The 18608-nt window shown below is 38.1% G+C and overlaps 4 protein-coding genes and 1 pseudogene across 6 annotated transcripts; 4 read left to right on the forward strand and 1 right to left on the reverse strand.

The window, feature by feature from the left end:
- The first annotated feature begins 664 nt into the window (after positions 1-664).
- On the forward strand, positions 665-5909 carry LOC104741341 (histidine kinase 3). The gene is made up of 10 exons (XM_087484718.1): positions 665-2059; positions 2394-2675; positions 2866-3035; positions 3118-3330; positions 3410-3596; positions 3692-3743; positions 3828-4057; positions 4156-4254; positions 4347-5464; positions 5551-5909. Exons 1-10 carry the CDS (start codon positions 1553-1555, stop codon positions 5813-5815), a joined length of 3123 nt encoding a protein of 1040 aa, XP_087340844.1. The 5' UTR covers positions 665-1552; the 3' UTR covers positions 5816-5909.
- A 495-nt stretch (positions 5910-6404) lies between these two features.
- LOC109128904 (uncharacterized) lies at positions 6405-8135 on the forward strand. Its single transcript, XM_019236133.2, has 3 exons — positions 6405-6911; positions 7468-7624; positions 7913-8135. Exons 1-3 carry the CDS (start codon positions 6717-6719, stop codon positions 7957-7959), a joined length of 399 nt encoding a protein of 132 aa, XP_019091678.2. The 5' UTR covers positions 6405-6716; the 3' UTR covers positions 7960-8135.
- A 1993-nt stretch (positions 8136-10128) lies between these two features.
- LOC104741342 (F-box only protein 6) lies at positions 10129-12758 on the forward strand. Of its 2 annotated transcripts, none has more exons than XM_087484719.1 (2): positions 10129-10645; positions 11337-12758. In XM_087484719.1, the coding sequence occupies exons 1-2, from the start codon at positions 10497-10499 to the stop codon at positions 12580-12582; spliced, it is 1395 nt and encodes a 464-aa protein (XP_087340845.1). In that variant the 5' UTR covers positions 10129-10496; the 3' UTR covers positions 12583-12758. The 2 variants fall into 2 exon arrangements, with proteins under 2 accessions (XP_087340845.1, XP_087340846.1); XM_087484720.1 differs by having other exon boundaries at positions 10173-10645; positions 11309-12758.
- A 125-nt stretch (positions 12759-12883) lies between these two features.
- On the reverse strand, positions 12884-14137 carry LOC109128932 (uncharacterized). The gene is made up of 3 exons (XM_019236424.2): positions 13993-14137; positions 13393-13549; positions 12884-13115 (listed from the first exon to the last, which is right to left on the reverse strand). The coding sequence occupies exons 1-3, from the start codon at positions 13993-13995 to the stop codon at positions 13069-13071; spliced, it is 207 nt and encodes a 68-aa protein (XP_019091969.1). The 5' UTR covers positions 13996-14137; the 3' UTR covers positions 12884-13068.
- Positions 14138-16108: 1971 nt separating this feature from the next.
- On the forward strand, positions 16109-18498 carry LOC104741344 (squamosa promoter-binding-like protein 11; annotated as a pseudogene). Its single transcript, XR_015580145.1, has 4 exons — positions 16109-17479; positions 17635-17756; positions 17871-18105; positions 18180-18498. The product of XR_015580145.1 is annotated as a squamosa promoter-binding-like protein 11 (transcript).
- The last annotated feature ends 110 nt before the right edge of the window (positions 18499-18608 follow it).

Raw genomic sequence — 18608 nt, forward strand, 5'->3', positions numbered from 1 at the left:
TAGTGGTTGTAGAAAAGATTGTTAAAGAGAAAGTGGTTATAAAGGATGAAAAAAAAATAGTTAAATTCAAACGAATGGTTAAATAATAGTTATGATTGATAATGAGTAGTCGAATAATTAAAATATTATTGTAAATAACAACAAAAAAAAATTTAAAATTTAAACAAATTTTAGAAATTATCAATTTTATTTTTAAATCTTTTTTTCATAAATAATATAAATACATAAATATTTTTTTTTACAAAAACAAATATTTAAATAATTAAAAAAATTTCAACCTCTCGTTTTGTAAACAAAGCGGTTGGAAACTGCCTCGTTTAAGCTTCTAGCCACCTCTTTCAACCACTTGTTCCAACCACTTGTATCAATCGCCTATTTCAATCGTTCATCCGATTAGTAAACAAATGAGCGGTTGAATCTCCAACCGTTGTTAAATATGTTACCAATCAAAACTATTATATGTTATTAATAGTAAATGGTAATATTAACGAGGTATGTATTTTCTTAACTAAAAACACAGGGAAAAAAAACAAATCAAATGATTAAAACAAACTTGAAAAGAATCTCAACATGAAGATTTCTTCTATATTCGAGTTTTTAATTTTTCTAATATGAATTATACTGTATGTATTTATTTAGTATCATATGCTAAAGATTAAAAAATATATAAATAGGGGAAGTTAAGAATGAAATAAATAAAAAGAAAGATATAAACAATAATCAGATAATAGAGAGAGAGAGAGAAGGAAGCAGACATTTGTCTTCCACCATATTCTTCTCATCTTTTTTTTTCTTTCCGATGATAGATTCTTCTTTCTTCTGCTTCTGCTCCTCCTTTGTTGTTGTTGTTGTTGTTGTTAGTTTCTTTCTTTTCTCCCATTAGATAATCCACTGAAAAACTCTCTCCTTCAGTCCAGGCTCCAGCCTTCCTATTTCCTCACTTTCTAGCCGCTTTATTCCGCTCTCTCTCTCTCTCTCTCTCTCTCTCTCTCTCTCTCTCTCTCTCTCTCTCTCTCTCTTTCACTTCCTTCTTTCTCTCATCATCCTCATCATCATCATCACACTCTTGGAACCATACTCGTTGCGAATTATATACTAGTACGAATGAGCTGTTGTGTGTTTTTTTAGTTTCCTGTTTTGGATTTCGAGGAATCTCACTTTGGGACTTTAAAGTTCCTGTTTCAAAGTTTCTACCTTTCTTTTTTTTTTTTTTTTTTTTCTTCCTCTTATCTTTCGTCATCTTTGATTAAGTAGTAACCTCCTTTGATCTCTCTTTGGGGGGTTGTCTAATCTGACACGTTCCTCTGTCTTGCTTTTTTCTCTCTTCTTGTTTCTGGGAAGCCTCTACAAAGGGATAACACAAAATAAAAAATAAAAATTATTGCTTTTGGATTTTCTTGATTCTCTCTGATTCGTTCCCTTTTGTACAGGGTTATTTTTTTGGTTTGTGGTTGTGGGGGAGCTTCTCTTAGTTGAATTGAGTTGGTTTTGTAAAAATCACTCTGTTTCTTTTTTTTGGGGGGGGGGGGTTGATCCTGTTTTCAAGTGGTGGATGAGTTTGTTCCATGTACTAGGGTTTGGTGTCAAGATTGGGCATCTCTTCTGGATGCTATGCTGCTGGTTCGTTTCTTGGTTCGTTGATAATGGGATCGAGGACAACAACAAGTCTGGTCTTCTAGTTGGCTCTGTCGGTGATCTTGAGAAGACGAAGATGATGACTACGTTGAAGAAGAAGAACTTCTTTAATAGGATCTCCACTACCGGACTCAAGATCCCCAGCTTCTCTTATCACTTTCTTGGCTCTGTTAAATTCAACAAGACTTGGTGGAGAAAGCTTGTCGTCGCTTGGGTCGTCTTCTGGCTCTTGGTCTCTATTTGGACCTTCTGGTACTTTAGCTCTCAAGCTATGGAGAAGAGGAAAGAGACCCTTACTAGTATGTGCGATGAGAGGGCTCGTATGCTTCAGGATCAGTTCAACGTTAGCATGAATCATGTTCAAGCCATGTCTATCTTGATTTCCACTTTCCACCATGGCAAGATTCCTTCTGCTATTGATCAGGTTTTCTTCATTTCGCTTCTGCTTAATTGTCTTCCATTTCTGTTATGATTGTGTTACCATATCATCCTCTGGGAATTTTTGATTGATGCCTGAGATCTAGTCTTGCTTGTAGAACATAAGTTGTTCCTACGGTGCTGTAGTATATGAACCATCCTTGGATGATTAGTTTGACACTTACTTTTATAAAAAGGAAGTTTTTTCATTCAGTTAAGATTACAACTTTGCAGATTTGTTGCTAAGATAAGTCTTGGTATTTAGCTAACACTTGGTAGCTTGATTCCTGTCTTGTTGAGTATTAGTGAACAACATATTAACATCAATAAGCTTTGTGTAGAGGACATTCTCAGAGTACACTGATAGAACTTCCTTTGAGAGGCCTCTCACGAGCGGGGTCGCATATGCTATGAGAGTGCTCCATTCAGAGAGGGAAGAATTTGAGAGGCAACAAGGTTGGACTATTAGGAGGATGGATTCTCTTGAGCAAAATCCAGTTCACAAGGATGAATATGATCCGGAAGCTTTGGAACCATCCCCTGTTCAAGAGGAGTATGCTCCAGTCATTTTTGCTCAGGACACTGTTTCTCATGTAGTTTCTCTCGATATGCTGTCTGGGAAAGTAAGCTCCATTACTAGTTCTAATTTTACTGTTTTAATGTAGTTCACGATTATGGTATACACTCACTACCCGGTGAATTCTGCTGACATAGCTAGTTCATATTTCAATCTCTGCTTGTTGTGATCATTTTAGGTACAGTTTAGAGCACTACTTTAAATGATACTTAATGTTGCTGAATTCTTCTTGACAGGAAGACCGCGAAAATGTGTTGCGGGCGAGGAGATCAGGTAAAGGGGTTTTGACAGCTCCTTTTCCATTGATAAAGACAAATAGACTTGGGGTGATCCTGACATTTGCAGTCTACAAGAGAGATCTCCCTTCAAATCCAACGCCAAGAGAGAGAATTGAGGCTACTAATGGGTGTGTGTAGCATAGGCGTCTAAATAAATCATTGGAGTTAGATATTATTTTTGCTCATTGTTCTCTTTTGATGGCACTGAAGGTATCTTGGTGGAGTGTTTGACATTGAGTCCCTGGTGGAAAACTTACTTCAGCAGCTGGCTAGCAAGCAAACAATTCTTGTCAACGTATACGATACCACCAATCACTCCCAGCCGATTAGCATGTATGGTTCAAATGTGTTCGTTGATGGGTTGGAACGTGTTAGTCTACTAAACTTTGGCGATCCATTTAGAAAGCATGAAATGCGTTGCAGGTACTTGACCAATTCAGCATGTGTCTGCTATATCTTCTTGTTGGCAAGAATTCAGGTGTTAAGCTTCTGTCTTTTGTAGATTTAAGCAGAAACCACCATGGCCAGTGCTATCAATGGTGACATCATTTGGCATCCTTGTGATTGCGTTGCTTGTTGCACATATAATCCATGCAACTGTGAGTCGGATAACCAAAGTTGAAGAAGATTGCCATAAAATGGAGCAGCTCAAGCAAAAGGCTGAAGCAGCAGATGTTGCAAAGTCACAGGTACATACATCATCCTCAATTGATCGTTTTCCACAGCATATTAAGCTTTCTGTGTTAGTGAAAAGGGTTGTAATCTAACTTTGTTTTTTATGCAGTTCCTTGCTACTGTTTCACATGAAATCAGAACTCCAATGAATGGTGTTCTTGGTGAGTATTGAAATGGCCTCCTTCTTTCATTTCTAATCCATGAATGCACATATTTTCTCATGTTGACTTTCATTTCGTTTGTAGGAATGTTGCATATGCTTATGGACACAGAGTTAGATGTTACGCAACAGGATTATGTGAGGACTGCACAAGCAAGTGGGAAAGCTTTAGTCTCACTAATAAACGAGGTTTTGGACCAAGCAAAGATTGAATCTGGAAACCTTGAGCTTGAGGACGTGCGGTTTGATTTGAGAGGAATATTAGATGATGTCCTGTCACTCTTCTCTGGAAAGTCCCAACAAAAAGGGGTAGAGGTAACTTACTATATGATATTTATGATCTGCAAACCAAGGGGTTGTAACTTATATGAAGTCTTTCTTACTGATTTTTGGAGTTGTGCTTATGAATGTAGTTGGCAGTATACATATCTGATCGTGTTCCAGAGATGTTAATTGGTGATCCTGGGAGGTTTCGACAAATACTCACAAATCTTATGGGTAACTCCATCAAGGTAAATTGTTTGCTACATATTCTTTGCTGATCATTCCTTGCATCCTAGTTGACTGATAAAAGGGGGCTGATCATTTATAAATATCCTGGCAGTTCACTGAGAAAGGACACATCTTTGTAACTGTTCAATTGGTGGAGGAGGTATTTGAATCTATCGATGGAGAGACAGCATCGACTCCGGAAGGTACACTGAGCGGGCTTCCAGTTGCAGACGGGCAGAGGAGCTGGGAAAACTTTAAAGTTTTCAGCTCCAATGGGCATAGGAGCTTTGAACCATCTCCACCTGATATCAACCTAATCGTCTCAGTTGAAGATACTGGCATAGGAATCCCTTTAGAAGCACAGTCCCGTATTTTTACGCCTTTCATGCAAGTCGGACCATCCATATCCAGGACGCATGGAGGAACAGGAATTGGACTTAGCATAAGCAAATGTCTAGTTGGACTGATGAAGGGAGAAATTGGATTCTCGAGTACTCCCAAGGTCGGGTCAACATTCACATTTACTGCTGTGTTTTCCAATGGCATGCAACAAACTGAAAGAAAAAACGACCCGCAGAACAACAACAACCAGCTCATGTTCTCGGAATTTCGAGGCATGAAAGCTGTGGTTGTGGACCATCGGCCTGCTAGGGCTAAAGTTTCTTGGTACCATTTTCAGCGGCTGGGAATTCGAGTCGAAGTAGTTGCACGTGTTGAACAGGCTCTACGTTATATGAAGATTGGTACCACCACTGTGAATATGATTCTTATAGAGCAAGAGATATGGAATAGGGAAGCAGATGTGTTCATTAAGAAGCTGCAGAAAGAACCTCTTGTCCTTTCACCTAAATTGTTTTTGTTAGCAAACTCAGTAGAATCGTCAATGCCAGATGCTTTTTGCAACGGTATAGATCCTCCAATAGTGATAGTGAAACCATTGAGGGCAAGTATGCTAGCAGCAACTTTGCAGAGGGGATTGGGTATTGGAAACAGGGAACCACCTCAACACAAGGGACCTCCTGCTTTGGTTCTCAGGAATCTTCTCCTTGGTAGGAAAATTTTAATCGTGGATGATAACAACGTAAATCTCAGAGTGGCAGCAGGAGCTCTGAAAAAGTATGGGGCTGATGTGGTGTGCGCTGAGAGCGGGATAAAGGCAATCTCATTGCTTAAACCACCCCACGAGTTTGATGCTTGCTTCATGGACATTCAGATGCCAGAAATGGATGGGTATGTCTGATTGTTATATACTAACAAGTTTGTGAAGAAAAGTTTAAATTATGTGATTAAAGGTTGAGGTGTTGTTTTGTCTGCAGATTTGAGGCAACGAAGAGAATACGGGATATGGAAGAGGAGATGAACAAGAGAATAAAGAATGGGGAGGCATTGATAGTAGAGAACGGTAACAAATCAAGCTGGCATCTCCCTGTATTAGCAATGACAGCGGACGTGATTCAAGCAACGCATGAGGAATGTCTAAAGTGTGGAATGGACGGGTATGTATCAAAACCCTTTGAAGCAGAGCAGCTGTACAGGGAAGTGTCTCGGTTTTTCAATTCGCCTTCAGATACAGAATCATGAAAACCAAAAAAAAGGGATGGGGTGTAAAGAAGAACGGCGAAGGAAACACAAAACAAAAAACTCGTGTCTCCTTAGCATCATCTTGAAGTAGTAGTAAGCCCTTATATCTTTCTCATCTAAAAAAAAAAACAAGCTTTCTCAACTTGTTACTAACGCCTTTTTTGTTTTGAAATTGCTTGCAGGAAAAGAAAAAAAAAAAAAAAGAAACAGATTGACGATTGCAAAAAGAGTGTATATAGAAAGGCCGGTGTGGCCATATTTGTGGCCAGGCCAAGAAGTTAGACCAGTTTCTCTCCTGTAAAGTTTTTTTTTTCTTTTGTCTTCTCTGTGATTGGGAGACGACCCAAAAATTTGTGGTTTGTAGATGAGAGTAGGGGGAGCTGGGAATGTCTCTAACTCAGAGTTGGTTTGGACAGGGAAAGAAGAGAGCGTGTGTAAAAGTGTTGTGTGTAAAATGATGATTTTAGGGATATTCTTCTTGTAGTAGAACAGGTGAAGGTTTGTTCGTTTATCAATCGTCCAGGATAGGGGAGTGGACAATTACCTTTTTTATACATCATATACACTACTAGCACTTTTGTGATATATATATATATATATATATATAAAAGTTGAAGATAGCTTTACTAGTTTCTTCTCTTTCACTGAAAAATTCTTCTGAAAATGGTGACTACTACTACGTGTGAGAATGCTTTTGACTTTATGATAAAAACACGTCCTGCATTAACTTGTCCACATTTTGACATGGGAAAGAGGTGGAGAGGGCTGCTTTCTAAAGCATTTCAAAGCCCAATAATAGTAATCCAATCAGTGACATCCACGTAGACCACCACACGTCTCGATAACCAATCAAAGAATGGCTGTGACGAAGTTCGCGGTGAGTTGCATAAAAGCATAACTGATGACCCCTTTTAAAGGGAGGTCATCGGTGACATTTTATTATTTTCAAACCAGCAAAGACATAATCATTCTAGTCAAACACAGAGAAAACCCAAAAAAAAAAACGCAAACAAAGTATATCTTTCGGCTCGCGATCGTCACTTCGTTCGGTTCCCTTCTGTTCGTTTCAAGCATTTTCGTCTTCGGTTTAATAATGGTATTTGTCGCGATCTCGATCCTTGCTGCTTATGCTTTTTGTTTTGTCGATTTGGATCATAGGGATTGCTTCTTTTTATAGCGGGGGGGGGGGGGGGGGGGGGATTCATGTTTTTTTATTGGCTACAATATTTTTGTGATTTGTAGCTCCGATCTGTTTTACAAAAAATGTGTTTGAATATTGAAATCATATGCCAAAATTGCTCTGTTAATCTATTAGGAATAACCGAATCATGACAAATGTGGATCTGTTTTCGAAATTTGAGAGTCGGATTAGCTGAGTAGTTATTTGTGTATTGTGTTAGCTTTGATTTGGCTGCATGCATCCCCAAATTTCTCTTTTCATTTACATAAATACATGAATTTGGTACCCAAATTGGATGTTCTGTTTGGTGTTGATGAAGAGATTGTGATTTTGAATATCGTCCTCGGATCTATAGAAAGAACCCTTATTATTATTATTATTATCTTCGTAGAGGCAGATTTATTTATATATAAAGATGATTGATTACTGAGAATGGTTGGGGGTGGTTGGTTTGATAATTTTGGTGTTGCAGACAACCTCAAAGAGACTCGCAGACAGGAAGATTGAGAAATTCGACAAGAACATATTAAAAAGAGGGTTCGTTCCTGAGACCACCACCAAGAAGGGCAAGGACTACCCTGTTGACCCCATCCTTCTCGGCTTCTTCGTCTTCGTTGTCATCGGTTCTTGTGAGTTCTTCTTCTTCCTTCTTCTAATTCCAATTCCTTGACTTTCTACTTGTTCAAAAGTTACTACTCTATCTTGACTTGAGGGCATTACAATAGCATCTTTGAGTTAGGCTTCGTGTCTGGAATCTAAATATCGTTTTCCAGATTGGTATTGGGTTCTACAATGTCTTCTTTGTTTATATATGACACTACTCACTTAGTAACAAACAGTGTCTGGAATGTGAATCATTTGATTATATTATGTGTATGTGTTTATTTTTATTAACCTTGTATATTGGTTTGTTACAGCTCTCTTCCAGATCATCAGGACTGCAACTAGCGGAGGCATGGCTTAAAACCAAATCACATTCAAGGCTGGAGGAAGCAATTCTCAAAATGAATATCTCTTCTTCTCTTCTGACTTGTCTCTTTTTCCCCCTTATACTGTAGAATGTGTTAACTTTCTGTTTTATTACTACATGTTATGAAGAATTTTGAGTCTTTTCTAAAAATATCCAACCTTTAAAGTTTATATTCTTCTTGTTCACTTGATTCACCAAATTCTAATACCCGTTAAACTATTCCCTATGGGTTACTCGGCCAAATACAGTAGTTTGAAATATCAAAGTTGATTGATGAAGGATCTAGATCGGATGGACAGTACCGATATACCAAATGGCTACTCGGTGGAAATCCAAACGTTAACTAAGGGATGATGGGGAGACACCATGCGGTTGGTGGTAGAACCACGATACAGTCTTCATGGAACAACTGTTGTCTAGGTTGTTGGAGACTGTTTTCACGTCTCCTGAAAAATCGGTCTTCTTCGTTTCTCAAATCCATGAGAACAGGAATTGAGGGGAGATCACGACGCCGATATTTTGCTTGTTTTTTGGATTGGCTTGACTTGATTTGTTGCTAAACAAAGTCAATTAAATCGATTCCAAAAACCTATATATATAAACACACAAGTTCAAGTCGCAAAATTGAATACAGACTTGAAACGCAAAAACTCCAGCAATCTCTCTCTCAAAAGTAAGTGTTTTCGAAAGAGCTGTTGTTGGAGTGTTGCATTAGGAATTTTACTAAATTCCTAATTTAGTGGTAAGACTTGAAAGTTGTACATACAAATCAACTTGATGGATTATAACAGAACCAACATCCCTCATTTTTACTATCAAGTTTTTTCGTATCTAACTATATCACCATCTCTTTGCCTTATTCTTTAGTAGTAAAGTTTTTTTCTTACCTCATTATATCAATTGACGATTACATATGAAAGATAAAACTTGATCGTTGAATGGACGGTGACGATTAGCCAAAAGGGCTACTCGTAAAAAAAAAAAATCAAAAGTATTTTCGATGGATGGATTGGTTAGGGAGAGACACAAACACCATGCGGTTGGTGGTAGAAGAATCGCGCAACCGCTAGTCCAAGATTTGAGAGAAATAATAATTGTTTTAAGTATTTTTGATCCGAGCTTTTCTTAATTTACTTGGTGAGTGATAGGAAAACTTGTTCATCATGAAGAAGAATCTTTGTGTAATAAAATTGGGATTTGATATAGCCTTATTCTTTTTACCGCTTTAATGTAATGATATCATTCATTCATTTGGAACATAATAGTAGTATATGTTAGTACTATGTAAGAAGAGGTAGAGAAGAAAAGGAAACACTGAGAGAGGAGGTTATGATGATGAGTAATAAGATGATGATTAGTCTTTTAATAATGAATGGTAATTGCTCAATATGTTAAATGGGAAGAAGGGACATGATTGACCAAAGCGCATATTTATTTGATGGGATGAGAAAAAATTGAACCCCCACGCTTTACGACTACATTTACATTCTCCGTGGAATGATTTGTTTGAAAAACAATAATTACATATTTCACCAAAAAGAAAAAGATAAACCAAAATTATTATGCACATGCAATTAAATTTACATTCGATTCACATTTTTTCTTCCTTTTTTGTTTTTTTTTTAACTTGGCACATTCAATGACATTTCTTACAACAAACTAAAACAAGTTGTTGGGAGTCTTCTTCTTCCGAGGACACAAAGATAAGTTTCAATCTCATCTCCAATTCTAGTTGACCTCTCTACATGCACTACACATTTTTTTTTTTTTTAAATTGATAGAGATCGTATGATGAATTGTAGAATAGCACTAAAATGGACGAAGTTGAGAGAATTTTGCATAATTACATTTAAGCAAAAGGGAAACAAAGGTGGAGGAGGAAACCATGATTTAGTATAATTGCACATAATTATCATTTCTCAGTTTTAGTTTATCAAGCATGCGTCTTCCTTTTTTGGTTGGCAACAAAAAAATAAAAAAAATGGTTTTGTATCTTTTTTTTTTTTTATTTTTATTTGCCATCATCAAATGGTTTTGTTTCTAGTTACAACAAAATGAACTGTATAAGAAGTATTGTTGCTAATAAAAAAATATAACGTACAGAAGAATAAAGTGAGAAAAAAAAGTGAGGGGCAAAAGGGGAAAGAAAAGAGAGAATAGAGAAGGAAGGAGGAATAATTGCTACGAAATAATCATATGGGGCCCATATGGGAAAAAAAGATGAAGCAACAAAAAAATAAAACAAAAGAGAGAGAGAAAAAGACAATTCACAGAGGGAGAGAGAATACTTAATAACAATGGTTTTGTTTTACTAAAGAGAGAGAGACTCGGACATGGTGGGAGGTTAAAAATCTCCAGAACCCCCCCCCCCCCCCCCCGCGCGCAGATTCTTGAATCGATGCTCTGCTAATAATGATGGCTGCTCCTACTACTGCCATTGTTTGATCTCTCTTCTTTTGTTTTACTTTTTAGTACTTTGGATTAGCTTCTCTTTGTTTTTTTTTGTTTTTTTTTATTGTTGTTGTTGGGGCATGGAAGAAGACCTTGCCATGCTTAGACATCTCATCGGTCAGCTTCAAGAACTCTTGCACAACAGAAACAACGGCTCTCCTCTTCTCTCTTCTCCCTCTTCTTCTTCTCCTTCCTTTTTAGTTCTCCACCATCCTCAGTTTCAGAACGGGTAACCATTTTTATTTATTTATCTCTCTCTCTCTCTCTCTCTCTCTCTCTCTCTCTCTGAGTAGATCTATCTGTGGGGATGTTATATTTATAAATTGGGGCGATTTGTCGTAATGTGTTTCGGTTTAGGGCCTTTTTGTTTTTTTTTGTTTGTTCGATATGGTTCAATCTCGATTGTTACTTAGAATCATGCAATTCCCATTTGTGAAGCAACAAGTTCTTATGATGTATTTTTTTTTTTTTTTTGGTTGCTTTTTTAAAAATTAGCTGAAAGAGGAAATTGATATTTTTTGAATTGATTTTGATTCATAGAGGTGGCCATCGTTTCACAGCCATATATTGTGCTTACTGTTACAAGCACTTCCATCACTGTGTCAATACCTAATTCTCTGCTTAAGAGAAAGCAGTCCTCTCTCTTTGCTTTGATATTCTTGGCTAATCTTTGTGGTTTCTTTAATTTTTGCTGATCATTACTGTGGTGAATCCTCTCTTGAGTCAATTCTACAAGCATCTAGCTGTATGTTTGTTATTTGCCACTTTTTGGCTGTAAAAGGGTTATTCTTTTAGGTGGTTTATTTGAGGGCACAATATTTGTTTTGTTTCAAATGTAATGATTTTCGTTATAAAGAATATGGATACTGTAACCTTTTTTTTTGGCTGACAGATGATGATACGATTCTTGTTATTGGCAGATGGTGTTTGCCCTCCTGTATTGAAGAAACTTCTGCTGATGATTGTTGTGATCTTGTAATGGCTGCTGGAAAGAGGCCTGGGTTATTCAACATGTTAGAAACTGTCAAGCCTCCTCCTCCTCTCAAACGAACTCGCAAAGAACGTAATCCAGGACATGACATTAGTGGAAACATGGATCAAGATATGTGGCAGGATTTTCCCCAAGATCTCTTTGAAGCTGTTGTTTCCAGACTACCTATTGCTACTTTTTTCCAGTTCCGTGCTGTTTGCCGTAAATGGAATGCTCTGATTGATTCCGATAGCTTCTCCCGATACTGCACCGAGCTTCCTCAGACCATCCCTTGGTTCTACACCATTACCCACGAGAATGTCAACTCGGGACAAGTGTATGACCCTTCTTTGAAGAAATGGCACCATCCGGTTATCCCCGCTCTTCCCAAGAAGAGTATTGTTTTGCCAATGGCTTCTGCGGGAGGTCTTGTGTGCTTCCTCGACATTGGTCATCGGAACTTTTACGTGAGCAACCCGCTGACCAAGTCTTTCAGAGAGTTGCCTGCTAGGTCGTTCAAGGTCTGGTCTCGTGTTGCGGTAGGGATGACTCTGAATGGGAACTCCACCAGTCATGGTTATAAGGTTTTGTGGGTTGGATGTGAAGGAGAGTACGAAGTGTATGATTCCCTGAGTAATGTGTGGACCAAACGAGGGACCATCCCGTCCAACATAAAGCTCCCGGTGTTGCTCAACTTTAAGTCACAGCCAGTGGCTATCCACAGCACACTCTACTTCATGTTAACAGATCCCGAAGGGATATTGTCCTACGACATGGTCTCTGGGAAATGGAAGCAGTTCATCATACCGGGTCCGCCAGACCTGAGCGATCACACGCTAGCTGCGTGCGGAGAGCGGTTGATGCTGGTGGGTCTACTGACTAAAAACGCTGCCACATGCGTTTGCATATGGGAGCTGCAGAAGATGACACTGTTGTGGAAGGAGGTTGACAGAATGCCAAACATATGGTGCTTGGAGTTTTACGGAAAGCACATTAGGATGAATTGTCTAGGCAACAAAGGTTGTCTGATTTTATTGTCCTTGAGGTCCAGACAGATGAACCGTCTGATTACCTACAATGCTGTTACTAGGGAATGGACCAAGGTCCCTGGCTGCACCGTTCCTCGTGGGGGGAGAAAAAGACTTTGGATCGCTTGCGGGACAGCGTTTCATCCCTCCCCTACAGCTAGGGCTTGATCATCTCTTCTCTTGGTTCTTTTTCCTTAGCCGTCTTTGAGGTTGTATTCGAAAGATTGACATTCACACACGGTTGGGTTTTTTTTGTTTGTTTGTTGTTTTGTTTTTGGTTTTGATTTTCGAGACTGTAATATACCAACTTTCGTGTTGTAATAAATAACTTGTGACTTGGGTTATGCATAACTTCTTAAACCTGCGACTAAGCTCATAAAAATGACTAAATCAAGGGGAAACTTTTAACCCTCTGTTGCTGTGTGGCAGAACCAAGCGAACAAAAGCATAACAATGGTGGCATCTTAACTTAAAGGAAAATACTTAAAACGTTTAACTTAAATGGAAAATATTCTTCATTACATGATATATGTATATAGTAAAAGAGAAAGTTGGCACATTCTACAGTATAAGGAGAGAAAAAGAGAGGACACAGAGGGAAGAAGATTCTACATTTTTGAAAGTTCCTTTTTCCAGCTGAACTGCTAATTTGGTTTAAGCCATGCCTCCGCTCGTTGCAGTCCTGATGATCTGGAAGAGAGCTGTAACAAAGCCATATATATACAAAGGTTAGTGGATAATAGAAAAGCATTTACATACACTTAGGACTTAGCTAATCAAATGATTCAGATTCCAGACAATGTTTGTTACTAGTGTCGTATGAAAAAAGAAGACATTGTAGAACCCAATACCAATCTGGTGACCAATATCCAAATTCAGACACATGCTATGGTGATGCCCTCAAGTCAAGATAGACAGACTAAGTAACTTTTGAAAAAGAAACTAGTTCAAGAAATTGGAATAAGAAGTAGAACTCACAAGAACCAATGACAACGAAGACAAAGAAGCCGAGAAGGATGGGGCCAACAGGGTAGTCCTTGCCCTTCTTGGTGGTGGTCTCAGGAACAAACCCTCTTTTTAATATGTTCTTGTCGAATTTCTCAATCTTCCTGTCTGCGAGTCTCTTTGAGGTTGTCTGCAACACCAAAATTATCAAACCAACCACCCCCAACCATTCTCAGTAATCAATCATCTTTATATATATAGATCCGGGGAGGATATCTAAAATCAGACTCTTGTTTGGGTACCGTATCATGTATTTATGGGGACAGATTTAGCCATGCATATATCTAAATCAAAGCTAACACAATACACATAATGTAGATAAACAACCCAGCTAATCCGACTCAAGTATAGATCAAAAGGTTCAATTTGGTATGATGCGAAATCACTCATGATTCAAAATTCAAACACACAGAGTAAGATCAAAAAAATCCACATATACTAAATCAGATCGGAAACATAATTTTTAACCAATTAAAAAACATGAATCTCGAGGAAAAAAATAAAACAAAGGCCCCGTGATTCAATCTGACAAAACAAACAATTAAGGGAAAAGATCGAGAACCGCAGCCATACCATGATTACGGTGGAGGAGCAAAGGGAATTGTAATTGAAAGATCACGAGCCGGACCAACACTTTCACCTCTGTTCTTTTTTTTTTTGGTTTTATAACTTTTTCTCTTCTTTTTTTTTTTTTTTATATTCAATATTAATCCTTTTTTTTTTTTACTTGTGTGTTTTCACCACCTAAAAAAGTAAGATTCAGTCGTGCTATTCTCACAGCGTGAATTGTCACAGCCACTCTATGATTGGGTACCGAGACGTGTGATGTCTACGTGTCCATCGATCATTGGATTGTTGTTTGTGATTTTTTATAGAAAAGTTTGAGAAGGCTCGAGAAGTGACAGACTCAATTGGGGGACAAAAAAAATTTCAGACACAAGGACTGAAAATCTCGCCGACGTGTTCCAAAAGTCAAAGCACGATTTTTTTTTTCTTTTTGTTTTAAGGGTCAATCAATAGATATAAATAATCCCAAGTCCCCAACCAAAACAACCGTAATTGGTGTGTGTTTACGGACCGTTTAAGACAGTGTTGCATTTGTATGGGGATGCCTGATTGGACATAATGATCTGGTGTGTTTAATGTACACGGTTAGAAGTTGGAGAGAGACTTTTTTTTTGGGGGTGGGGGGGGGGGGGGGGGGGGGTGGGGGGGGAGTTAGGCAAACCCAATATTACTAGTGGATTTGTGTACTTTGTGAAAGTAGTAATAGAGAGGTTTTATAGAATTTTAAAACTTGCACGAATGTAAAATGGAATGGTAGGTGGTACTAAGTACACTAGTACTAATAATAATAACGAATGAAAAATACAATAGTTGACGACTTTTTGAAATTAGTTAATGATGCTGAAACATATAAATTGCGGCTGTTTAACATGTTTAATTAGCGGCCGCTAATGAAATTGCGCTTTCTTGTTTGATTGAAACACCGGGAAAATATCCCAGCATTAAAATCTAATTACAAGGAACGTAACTGCATTCATTCAGTTCTCATATCCCTTTATTCAAACGAATGAAAAAATTAATTAAAATCTTGTTTGCACCACTAATGAAGCCTTAAATATTGAATTAAGTTCATTCTAGGTTCTTTTTTCTTTCTGTCCCCCCAATATGAATTAGTTTTCGTGTACGCTAGCTAAACAACTTCCCCGAAGTTAAAAAAAGCTAAAAGTCCTATCTAACATTTCTTACCAAGTCCATTTGACATTTTTCTATTAAATATATATATAAAAAAATTGGTGTGATCATGATTTACAATATGATACTACTTCATATTCTATTGTCTGTTTGGAGAGCTAGAGCCTAGAGCCTAGAATTAGTTACAACTTACAAGTCATCATTCATCATTTTGTTGTCTGTTTGCAATATCCAATTAAACCTGTGTTGTTAAATTTTAGTGACTGTAATACTATATATTTTAGTATTATGTTTAGCAGACAAAAAAGAAAAAAAAAAGACACCAAAAAAAAAATGAAAGACAAAAAAGCAAAGGGAAAATGAAAGAAATAGGAACAAAAAAAAGAAAAACAAAGTAAGAAGAAAAAGAAAAAGAAAAAGACTCTCGTGAGTCGTGAGCTTCTTCTCTCTGTTCTCATTCGATTTCTCCTGAGGCGATTTAGGTGTCTCTTCCCCTTCACTGTATCTTTTAGTCAAAACCCTCTCTTCTCCGATCATCGACCACCTGAGATTTATTCGGCCGTCTCTTCCTCTGTTTCCTACTTGAGGTTTCTACTCTTACTTCCCCCAAAATGATTGCAAAACTAATTTTGTTTTTTCTTGAGATTTGGGCGTCTTTTTTTCTGGTTATTCATCTTAAAGTTTTAACCTTTATAGTTCAGGTTCTACACTAGCAAAAGAGAGAGAGAGACTAAGAGAGATCGATGAATGAATGAAATTAGTTCAAGGTGAATGGTCTAGGTATTGTTTTCTCATGTTTTTGCTGTATCAAGTTCTAACCTCTGTGGTGTGGTATTTTACTAGGCGAGTTTGATTGTAACATTGATAAGGTTTGTTTTTTTTTTTTTTATATAAACAAAAATCATCTCTTGGGTTAGTTTGATGAATTTTATTGGTTTTGGGGGACCACTAGCTTTCATTGTATTACTACCCTAGCTAGCTAGTTAGTATAGGGGGACCTCGATTGGGATCCAAACCTAATTCACTGTCACATTTTTATCGTCCAGTCTTTATTGCTGGGGATAGATTGATAGATCCTTCTAATGGCTTATCTTGGTGCCGTTTTGTTTGACTATAGTTAATTCAATGTGTAAAGTTGTAAGCTTTTTAGCCTTCAAGTTAGTTAGGAAACCCCTCTTTCTGTAAGTACAAAGGAGGAATGGGTGGGTTATTGAAAGAGTTTGCAGTTACCATGTGTACTAGTAGTAGTAGATCGTGTGTTTCTTCTCTTGACAAGTTTGCTGGGCAATGTGATTTTTTTGTGGAGTGTGGGACCAATTCAATAAATGCCACTTAGTTTTTGTGTGATGGAGAGTACAAGAGGAAAAGGAATACCCTTCCTCTTAACCCTTTTTGCTGGTCTGGGTGAAACATAGAAAAGTCTTTCTTCCTCAAAGTTAAATCATTAAAGTGGGAGCAATAAACGCTCATGACCCCTGTGTTTGGTTCTTGATTTTCTCAAGATTTTTTTTTTTACTTCTTTCTTGTGGTATTGGTTAGTTGAGAGGGTATCTGTTTGGCTAGCCACAGTTTTTTATTATAGGATTGTCCAGTCTTTTTTTCTTATCTGATTATCGCTGCAAACTTGTGGTTGTTACAGGATTTGTTGCTCTGGCTTTGGTGCCGTAGGTCTATGAAATCAACCCATTTCTTGAATGGACTGCAACATGGTATCTCCGTTTCAGTGGGACTGGGAGAATTTGATCATGTCGAATCCGTCAAGGACTGAAAATGATAGCAAGCAGCTATCTACTGACTGGGAAACTGAAAAAGGTGATGGAATTGAGTCTATAGTTCCAGATTTCTTAGGCTTCGAGAGAGTCAGTAGTGGCTCTGCCACCAGTTTCTGGCACACTGCTGTATCGAAAAGCTCACAGTCAACTTCTACCAACTCATCATCTCCCAATGTCAAACGGTGCAAGCCTCCTGCATCAGAAAGTTCCCCTGGAGATTCTTGCAACAACATAGATTTTGTCCAGGTGAAGGCATCCACAGCTCTCGAGGCATCTGTTGCCTCAGCTGAATCAGATCTTTGTTTAAAACTAGGAAAGCGGACGTACTCTGAAGAATTTTGGGGTAGAAACAATAATGATATTCCAGCGGTTTCTGTGAAGTTGTTGACTCCATCTGTTGTTGCTCGGAAGAAATCTAAATCGTGTGTTCAAAGCATGCAAGTCCCGCGTTGCCAAATTGATGGCTGTGACCTGGATCTCTCATCTGCTAAGGATTATCACCGTAAGCATAGAGTCTGTGAAAAGCATTCAAAGTGCCCAAAAGTTACCGTGAGTGGCCTAGAACGTCGATTCTGCCAACAATGTAGCAGGTAAGACCATGATCACAGGTCAGGCCGGTGGTTACGCTCTTAAGTTGCATTTCTGTTAATGTTGAGTGCCTTTTCAGTCTAGTTGTCCAAAACCAACTTTTACATGCCCTATTAATATTAGACAGTAGCGAACTGATTACTTTTCTATTGTTTAGGTTCCATGCCGTCTCAGAATTTGATGAGAAGAAACGAAGCTGCCGAAAACGTCTTTCTCATCACAATGCGAGGCGTCGCAAGCCACAAGGAGTATTTTCAATGAATCCAGAGAGGGTGTATGGTAAGAACCTACATCAAAACTTGATAAAATCAATGTTTCCTCAGGATCTTTCCATCTGTCTATCTTATCACACACAAACAACATCATTTTTTGGAAATCTAATGTAACGTGTAGATCGAAGACAGCAAACAAATATGTTGTGGAAGGGATTGTCCCTTAACACAAGATCTGAAGATTTGTACGAATGGGGTAGCACTTATGATACAAAGCCTACACAGATGGAAAGCGGCTTTACTTTGAGCTTCCAGAGAGGAGCAGTTGGTTACCAGTAGCAGTCGTTCTTTCTCTACATTTCAAACCTCAGGCGGGTTCTCAGTTGGGAAGTCCAAGTTCCAACTTCATGGGGAAGGTTGGTAATTTACAGTTCTTCACTGGTCCTTTAGTATATGGATGAAGTTGATTATAGCTAAGTCCTTTTGGCAGGTGTGGGAGAATACTCAGGGGTCCTCCATGAATCTCAAGATTTTCACCGTGCTCTCTCTCTTCTGGCAACCTCTTCGGATCCCCTGGCTCAACCACATGCGCATCCACTTCCTCTACCCTTTTCTTATGATGTTGTACCAAATAGATGAGTAAGTAATGTGAAATTTGTAAACCTGTTATTCTGATGGTTGATACTTTTCCAAACCTATTAAAACAACTTCATCCTGGATCCTGGTAGAATGCCAAACTTAGGCGACTATATATAATCGTTAGTTTTTGTACCGCGCCCTTAAAACAGAGTCATATATCTCTTTGAAAAGTGTCTTTCTTTATTCATTCTGTAAGAATTCACTTTTCTCACCTTAAGATCCAATTTCGTGGAGACAAATTTTGTCCTCAGATTGGAAGTGTGGAATTATTAATGCTCAA

The sequence above is a fragment of the Camelina sativa genome, chromosome 14 (assembly GCF_030686135.1).
Source record: "Camelina sativa cultivar CO46 ecotype springtype chromosome 14, ASM3068613v1".
Classification (NCBI taxonomy): Eukaryota; Viridiplantae; Streptophyta; class Magnoliopsida; order Brassicales; family Brassicaceae; genus Camelina; species Camelina sativa.